General features: G+C 37.8%; 1 protein-coding gene across 1 annotated transcript; it reads right to left on the reverse strand.

Moving 5' to 3' along the window:
• Nucleotides 1-1,409: 1,409 nt before the first annotated feature.
• Nucleotides 1,410-6,377, reverse strand: LOC125379306. The gene has a single exon (XM_048395582.1). The coding sequence runs from the start codon at nucleotides 6,375-6,377 to the stop codon at nucleotides 1,410-1,412; it is 4,968 nt and encodes a 1,655-aa protein (XP_048251539.1).
• Between the last annotated feature and the right edge of the window lie 3,732 nt (nucleotides 6,378-10,109).

Genomic DNA, 10,109 nt, shown 5'->3' on the forward strand with positions numbered 1-10,109 from the left:
ATGTTACAGTATCCATTGATAAGTGATTACTTGATTACAGTAATATTTAGAGTGTAAACTTCGGTGGTACCAAAACCACATGCCTATTTGAGGGTCACAGATGCAACGGGCATCAAAATACTAAAAGAAATAAGTATGTATGCTATTGTGCATGTTCAAAGTCAGTGAATAATAAATTTCATCATGAGTTCCAACTATACTCACCACCAAAACAAACGCAAACAATAGGAACAGATACCTATGCACCATGATGTACGATAACAAGCGATTCAAATGTATACCAATTAATGAAAAAACAAACAATCAGTCAAATGTTAACACCTAGTGATTTTATTCTGATGTTGATATGCTGCACATGATTTCCAAAGTTTACATGCTTATCCTGCACAAGACAAATGGTGCATCATGGTGTGCTCTCAGGCATCAGTTCACACAACATACCAGTATATTGGCTGTGCATAGAGCTGATCTTATGTCGCTTGAATATGATTAAGTCTTCATAAATTAACCAAGATGTCTGGTATTCACGTTGCTTTTGGCAGTGGGTATATGTTTAAATATTACTGTTGTGGACAGAACACATTGGATATGATGATTCAGAACAAGCAGTTTCATAATTGTAATTTGCAAGTATCCGATCTCGTTCGTCGTCTCTTACAACAAGCATAGTTGCCTTTTATGGCAACCATGGGTTGCTGAAGACTTATTCCAACCCAGATCTTTATTACTGATTTCATAGCATCCAAATTTAGTATCAAATGATTAAAGATCAACATGCCATGTTGATCTTTGATTATTGAATGTATTATAGCATAATTTATACATACCATGGGTCATTTGCTACCATTGAATGGTTTAGAGAGTGTTTCGTTCTTGTTTTACGCCACACTCAGCAATATTCCAGCTATATGATGGCGGTCGATAAGTAAGAGAGTCTGGACGTGACAATCCAGTGATTGATATCATGAGCATCGATCCACACAATTGGGATACAATGACATGCATCAACCAAATCAGCGAGGGTGACCACCCGATCCTGTTAGTCGCCTCTTACAACAAACATGGGTTGCTGAAGAACAATTCATGAGAGTTTAGAGAGTAAACTTTTCTGAAGATTTTCTTTAATCACACTTAAACAAAGTTATAGTAGCAAATGGGTCAATAGAATCTAGATAACACAATGCACAGAATAATGGACAGATTAACTATAGTCATATGAAAGAATTTGGTGTTCTTGAACTTCTTTTGATTAGTATATACATGGAATACTTTCTCTGACCAATGTTAACAATACCGGTATCTACAGGGCGTCCATCCAGTTCAATGTCATACCCCCTACCCCCTACACTGGCTTTATGGATGGTTATTTTCCATGTGAGGAATTATTTTTGATATTTTCACAGAATAATTCATAATCTTATTTCAATGGCTTCGTGGTAACCAAAGTATGTTGGAAGAATCTGAACAGATACATTCTCAAGTCCTCTGACATATACATGGTCAATAAGCGTTCCACTTTCAGTAGTAGGCTCTGAAACGATCTGTGCAAAACCATTTGATTCCATCAAAGTCTGTATTGAAGATGACACGAAAACATTTTCATTGAAATCACCCTTGATAATGGCTCGACCAGAATGGTTATCAAGTTCCTGAATAAGTTGTAATAAATACTTTCTGAAAATATCCGTTTTGTCTGAGTTTGGCCTGTAGATGACAACAACATTAGCTTGCAGTTCCATGACATAAAAAGCCAGATATTCTAGATTGGACACGCGTAAGTCAGGAAATTCACATTTGACATTACTACAATACACTGCAACACCACCATGACTTTGATTCTTCAAATCCATCAGTGTTGGTTCAGATGATTCATAGGACTGTGATCTGGGTTTATGATGTAATGTAAATCCTTCAAGTTTTGGTTCATCATCTCGATGTCCCTCAGATAACCATGTTTCTGTCAAGCAAATGAAATCAGCCTCAAGAAATCTCTTGTCATTCTGCAAATCTTTAATGTGTGATTGAAGGCCTTCAATATTTTGCATAATCAAGGTAAATGTAGGATGACCATCATAGATTCTCTGATTTGTACTCATGAACTTTGGCATACTACACACTGCTGCTTCAACTTTTTCACTGCTGTATATCACTGATTCTTTAAAATCCTGAATGATCAGACCATCAAGAGAGGATACTCGACTTAATGCCACATAAGCTTGTCCCGCTGCAAAGATCTTGTCTAATGAGATGACAGCTTTGTTTACAGTTATGCCTTGTACTTTGTGTATGGTGCAAGCCCAGGCTAGTTTGAGTGGAAATTGTCGTCTGATGCCTCCATTGTTTGTAACAGTTTCCTCTAGGGGCTCAATGGGTGTGCTGTTAGCTTGTAATCTGGATGCATCCTGCTTCACTTTCCGTAATTTCTTACCAACATCATCATTGTCAAACACTACATATAGTCTTGAAGGAAAGGCTTCACCATCAGTCAAAGAAATGTTGCTAACAGTTCCGAAGGCACCATTGACAAGACCATCTGATGTGTCAATATTTTTTGTGATCATCACACGAGCTCCAATTGCAACATGCAGATTTTTTGGTAATACTGAGTTATATACTTTCTCATGAGGGTTTTCGCTCTTTTCAAGTTTTCCTGTTTTGGGGTTTCTGGCGAAATCTTGTGCCTCAATGGAAATTGTATCTGAACATTTACAGTGAAGAGTAGTGACATTGAAATTATCAACCTGAGCATTTGTTGCAAACATGTGAATGCAATCAGGATCATCTTCACCAGATTCTCGTTGTTTGAGCATATCAATATCTCTTCTTTCAAGAGGCTCTGATCTTTTTCGCTTTCGCAATCTATTCAAAACTTGTGCAAATGCAGGGTCTGTTTGTCTCATGATCTTGGTTAATTCTGTGATGGAGAAATTGTCATTCCACAAGTCATATCCATTTTGGGCAACATACAATGGTCTACCCTTAACAGGTGATAACTGATAAAAGTCTCCAACAGCAATCACAGATACATTTCCAAAAGGTGAATAATCAGCAGTTTGTTTGATCTGTCTCAGTCTACCATGAATGTATGATAACAGCTTGTGATCAACCATTGAAATTTCATCGATGATAAGGATATGGAGACTTTGCAGTTTTGCTCGTAAGGTATTGATCTTTTCCTCACCAAGTGGCTGGTATGGCAGTTTTGCATCAATTCCAATTGACAGTGCACTGTGTATTGTGGATGCATGTATGTTAAATGCTGCAATACCAGTTGGAGCTACCAAAAGTACAGAGATATCATCTGGATTGTTTTGCATGGGAGCTAGAAGTCGTGTACATTCATAGCAAATTGCCTTAATCAAATGGCTTTTTCCAGTACCAGCTCCACCAGTGAGAAATAAGTGAAATGCCTCAGAATTTTTGCCTTTCTTTTTATCCAAACACCATTGTCTAATTTTGTAGAACACATCAGATTGTTCGTCATTCATTGATCTCAAAATAGTTTCTGCTTCTTGTCTTGACACTGTACTCTGAAGCAGTTCTGTGTTAGATACCATTTTATCAGTCTGTAGCAAATCAGGCATATTTCTACCAGATTCAGTTTCACTTTCATCATCTGAGACATGCGTATGTGCATCTTCACATTCTATTCTTTCAGATTCAGTCTCTGGACTAATTTTAGCCCATGCATCTTCCAATTGACCTGATCTTTCAAACAATTCCTCAGCTTCATCAATAACTTCAGCATCCTTCTCAAACATTGCTTTGTTTCTGTCAACAATCTCTTTCACAGTTTCAACGGGACAGTTTCCAATCTGAACAGCACCAGTTCGATAGAAGTCTTCATATGAATTGAAAGTGGCTGGTTTTAACTGTGCATCAAATGTGTATGGCAAGAATAGCTGCAGTATACTGTGATAGTATTTCTCTGGATCTTTTGTGCGAGAAAATCTGGCATATCTGATAACTGCTGCATCAGTTCGTGTACGTTTTTTGACATGACCAAGGCCGTTTTGCAATGTTACTAATGGACTGTGCCGTTTGTCATCAGCAACCCTCGATACTTCAGCATTTGGCACGACTCTGTATTCTGAGCAAAAAGTTCCAAGACACATCTTATTGAACTCGTCACCTTTGGGTCTGCTCTTGTATCGATCAACAATGCTTGTCATCCACATTTCGTCTTCACCTAGTTCACCACTCTGTTGTTTGTTTTTCAAAATTTTAAGAGGCAAACTCATTCTGACAGGGTCTACGGTTGGAATGAACTGTACTTTACGAGATCCTTCTTTCAATCGCAAATTGCAAACTCGAAACACAGCTTCCTGTGCACTCACTTCTCTATTGTGTAGGTATACAGCACCAAGTTTCTTCAGAGCACATTTTGCATCAGTGTTATCCTTATTTGCTTCCTTTTGTGCATGATTCAACAATAATCCCATTTCTCTTTCTGCCTTTGATATATATGAAATTATGTATACAACACAAGAGTAGGCATCAACTACATACTGAATGTCCATGTTCGCATTCCAACATCTGAGCAGATCGGGATTGTACTGATTGACCCATACATCATTGGGATTGCGTTTCATCACAACATTTGTCTTTTTCGATAGAGTATCACATGCTACTTGAAACATATCTTGCGAAATACCAATGGCAGAGAACAATGCATCAACAGAGTCAAATGTTTCCTCGTCATCAGTAAGAGCTTGCCAAATCAGTTTCAAGATTGTTTGAGCATTTGGTATGGTCATCACTTCCATATTTATTAGATCTTCACAGCACTGTTCCAAGGTTTTGGGCACATCATTTTTGGGGTTATTGTCAAGACCTCCTGCTCGCGATATGAAAGTTTCATTGCTTGGTGGACGAGGGAAATTGAACCTACATGTTGTGCCATTTTTCTTACATGTCTTTGAATGTCTTTTGCTGTGTTTCTGGACACTGTTGACAATGTCAAACAATTCTTCATCATTCTCAACAGAAGGCATTTCACATGTGATGTACCTGTCTATGAAGCATTTTACTGTCTCATCATTGTCTTTGTCAATCTTAGGTGCATTCTCAACCCAGAAAAGGCAGTGAGTGTGAGGGGAACCACGGTGTTGGAATTCTACACGATAGAAGTAATCTTTTATCTTTCCAATTGGTTCTGCAGGAGACATGATGACCTCTTTCAAGAAGCAATGGAATCTTTGATCAAACATTCGGGCTGCTGTCACTGGGTTTTTCCTGAGTACAGAACATTTTTCAGACCAGTCAAGTTCAGTGGCTTTGCGTTTATCACCTTCTTCTCTCAGTATTGTTTCAATCATTTCTGGCCATCTCATATCAGCAGATGAAAATGAACAAAACCAAGTTGGAATACCAAGTTGTCTTATCATAGCAAATAAATCTTTCTGAGCAGACTGCCAGAATGGTGGAGTTCCTCTGATAGGTTTCAAGAACTTGTACCCTTCATCACATTTTAATATCTCTCTTAGAGAATCAGAATCTGTAAGATTTTCAGATGTAACATTTTTACCATGTGACTGTGATCCTTTTCGCATTGCAATGGAAACATTTGACATAACCTGTTCAACTTCGGAGAGATACTGAGCATAAAATATGTAGTCAGTGTTTTGGGCAAATCGGCGATCAGCGTTCATGAGGCGTGTGTGCAGATAACGTGCAAGTGTGATCCTCTCTTCACGATCATCATGGAATGTTGGGGACCCTGATGGGAACAGTACTGGAAAAGATCTCGCTTCATTGGTTTTGTCAGTTAATACTCGTACAGGATTATTTTCCTCAGCAGGTGCAACACAGGTTATCTTTTCAAAATGTTGATCAAGAACTTCTTGGCCAATATCAAGAGGTTGTAGACAGGTATTCATGAGTATTCCACCCTCTTTCTCAGACACTTCGTGTTCAGTAATTTCCTCATCAAGTTCAGATAATGTGTCAGTATCAGAATCAATAATTTCATCTTCCTCATCAATAACTGGCAAGGGATTAACCCAGTCTTCATTAAAGTTCACATCTCTATACCATTTGTTAGTTGTTTGAAGATATTCTAAAGCATTTTGAACATGGGCCTTGTTGACAAACTTGTATTGATAATGTCCTGTGTAAGTAATCTTTCTTTTCAGTTTCACTCTGATCATCTGATCATCTGCTTCACATCTCGGTAACATACTGGTGCTTTTCTGAATGTTAGAGGGAACACATATCACAGGTCCGTGCACACCATGTTGTCCACCTTTTGGTAATGTCATCATTTTCATGAAAGGGATATTCAAGGCAATCAAATGCTGCTCTAGTTCATTTAGACATTGTAGTTGCATAGGAACAGGGGTCAGTTCAAGGTTGTTAACAACAGCTTCTCCAGGCATTTTACCAGACAAAAGTTTTCTGTGACAGGTATGACAAATCCACAATGTGCCTTCTGGACTATTGACAAATGAACAGTGGTCATCACAACTGTCTGTGCATTTGTGTAGGTAAGTGTCTGTGATGCAATTCTCAGATACAGATGCTGTATTACCTCCTTTGTTTTCATACAAAGTTTTTTTACATTGAACAACCTGTTTTTGGAAAAGTCTTCGATGACACACCGAGCACACAAATTCTGGACCATCAGAAATGTTCTTGAAAAAAGATTGTGTAACATTTTCCATGAGTTTCCTTTCTTTTGATATTTGCATTCGCTTGGCAGACTGTCTCTGTTTCAAATTCTCTCTGTATTCAGAACTAGATTTGTACTTCGCATTGCTTGCTGATTTAACAGCTTGCTGATGTTTTTCATCTTTAGCATATTTCTCAGTGCTGCGGGTTTTAACGAGTTCTCTGTGCTTTTCGTCTTTAGCGTATTTCTCAGTGCTGCGGGTTTTTACGAGTTCTCTGTGCTTTTCGTCTTTAGCATATTTCTCAGTGCTGTGGGTTTTTACGAGTTCTCTGTGCTTTTTGTCTTTAGCATATGCATTTGAACTTTTCTGTTTCTTTTTGTTTCTGAATTCAAGGTCAGTTTTGTATTTTTCTCTCTCTTTAGCCAGTTTTCTCTGTTTAACATTCAATGTTTCAGACTTAACATTCTCTGATTGTCTTTTAGCTCTGATATATTCTCTTTTAGCTTTTGCCTGTGCATTCTTTCCTCCTTTTTTTTTTTTTTTTTTTTTAGTGACGTTAAATCATAACTCACTCACTCACTCCTCCTTTTTTTTTAGTTTGTGCTTCAGCAGGTCTCCCTTCTTCAGAATCAGAACATTTTTGCTTTTTCAACATCGCGTGTTTGTCAGATACAGATAACTGATTAGCATGTCTCTTCCTTCTTGTATAAGCACTGCTATTCATATGTTTCTCACAATATTTGTCTGTGCATGAGTTTCTCAAGACATCAACTGTGTTTACACAAACAACAACTTCATAATGTGATCCACCAACATGATTCAAATATATGCCTCTGCCAGTGTTTGGTGTGTCTGAATTGATCTGACTGCATGAATACCTTAGCCACCTGTTCCCAGTGAATGTACAAATGTCAGTATTCAGTAGGTTTGCAGCTGCAAGAATTTCTAGTTCTGTTGCCCATGTTCCAACATACCATATTCTTGATTGAGAAATATATTGTTCAACAGAGTCATAACCTGGTCTTAAGAATGTACAGAAGCTTTCAGCATGTTCTCTTAGGTGTTTCACAACAGCCAGTCTGATTTTCCTGTGATTGTTTTCTTTGCCAGAGATTGCATAGGAAAGACTTCTGAAGAAACAATTGCCATCACCATCAATAGATACTGTTCTACATGGTTCACCAATTTCCACACCATACTCATGATCCTGAGCTTTTGATACACACTGATGTTGAATATCAAGCTTCTTGCACAACTGTTCACATACATTTGAGGATACAGTGCAGAATAGCATCACACTTTCATCAGTTCTAATTATCTCCACACTTGTATCTTGTGAGTTCTCGTCAAGTTCATCAATGTCAACCACATATTCTTGATTATTCTCATTGGCTTCACTGACTGCATCATCAGGCTCAGGAAAAAGCTTGATTATCTCCACACTTCCATCTTGTGAGTTCTCATCAAGTTCATCAATGTCAACCACATATTTTTGATCATTGTCATTGGCTTCATTGACTGTGTCATCAGGCTCATGAGTGAGTGAGTGAGTTAAGATTTAACGTCACATCGGCAGTATTTCAGCCATATCGTGACGAGAAGTACATTAATAATACACATAATTGTACGAAATAAAAACCTGTCGACGAAGGACAGTAGAATAACTAGAATATCACAGACTTGATTTAAAACTAGTTGTGAATAATAAAAACAGTAAGCATTAATGAACATCACAATATAAAAATGGGCTAGAAATCGTCAGCCACTGAAAGGAGATCACCATACTGGGGACCATGGGGACTTACAGTACCTTAGCTTCCTGCACGGACCCCGGCAGGATTTATATCATCCCTTCAGTCACTGACGACAGTGTATCAGTTAAGCCTTAGATTAAAATAACGAATATACTACGTTTAAAAGCCTGGTATGCAGAAAAATACCTGGAATGAAATGGGACTTACATACCCTCTTAGGGGGACAATAATTTTACGCTACTTCAACCCCCCTCAAGGGTATAGCCACTAACAATTTAAGTTATTAAATTGCACTACCAATTTTTAAAACAATACAGTTAGCACATCAAAATTTATGAAAAAGCTCTATTTCTTTTAAAAAACATAACAGTAAACGAGAATTAACATCATTAAAAAGGTCCTTAATTGTTTTAACATTGAAATATTTATCCCTTGTGATGGAAAAATCAATACAGTCAAGCAGGACATGCTTGACCGTGATTCTTTCATCACAAGGGATGCAAAACGGAGGATCCTCACCATTTAAAAGATACTCATGTGTATATCTTGAATGGCCAATACGACATCGTCGCATAATGACCTCTTCAAATCTGGACTGACAGCCCAAGTAGTTGTAACCGATATTTGGTTTAATTTCATGTAATTTATTGATACCTACTTGGGCGTCCCACTTCTGTTGCATAAGATCTCTGATGTAAGATCGAATCATGGGTTTAAAATCAGTGTATGGGATCAGAAGTGGTGTCACAGATTTGTTGAGGGCTGCTTTTGCAGCAGCATCGGCCATTGTGTTACCAATGATACCAACATGGCTTGGTAACCAACAAAAGACGATGTCATATTGGCCAGTAGCAAGATCATTAAATAATTCGAGAATTTCGATTAAAAGTGGATGTTTTGATGACATATTTTTAATCGCCTGAAGGCATGAAAGAGAATCTGAAAATAGTATGAATTGTTTATGTTTAGCTTGATTACTGATATATTTAAGTGCTGTAAAAATGGCGTTTGCTTCTGCTGTGAATATGGAACTGTTATCAGGTAAACGTGAAGATATTGTTCTGGATCCAATGACGGTGGCACTAGCAACTGCGCCACCATCCTTGGATCCATCTGTAAAGATAGATTTATATGTGTCATAATTGTTTCTTAATTGACTGTATTCTTGTTGGTAAATTAATTCGTTAGTGTCTGATTTCTTTAGTTTTGTTAATGTAAGGTCAACCTCTGGCCGTACCATTTGCCAAGGAGGTGTTGAAAACAGTTGAGTTGGAGCTATATCATGCAGTTTAATATTGGAAGCAAACAAGGCAGACTGGATTCTGATTCCGAGTGGTGGAACAAGAGATGACTTTTTATTGTAAATATCTTGGTAAAGAGGATTGAAGACGCAATTAAAAGCTGGATTGGACTGATTAGAATATAATTTAGTGACATATTGTAAAGATAATTTTAGACGGCGCTGTTTAAGAGAAGGTTCATCTGCTTCTATATAGAGACTGTGAATGGGAGACGTTCTAAAAGCTCCAAGGCAAAGCCTCAGTCCTTGATGATGGATGGTATCGAGTTTTTGTAAATTACTTTTACAGGCTCCACCATAGACGATGGAGCCATAATCAAGTTTTGAACGAATGAGTGACCTGTATAAGTGTAAGAGGGTTGTTTGATCCCCTCCCCACTTTGAATTAGAAACTACTTTCAATAAGTCGAGTGCCTTCAGGCATTTAGCTTTTAGGTATTTAAT

Source organism: Haliotis rufescens, unplaced genomic scaffold (genome assembly GCF_023055435.1).
Source record: "Haliotis rufescens isolate VD_foot unplaced genomic scaffold, xgHalRufe1.0.p SCAF_14, whole genome shotgun sequence".
NCBI classification, from domain to species: domain Eukaryota; kingdom Metazoa; phylum Mollusca; class Gastropoda; order Lepetellida; family Haliotidae; genus Haliotis; species Haliotis rufescens.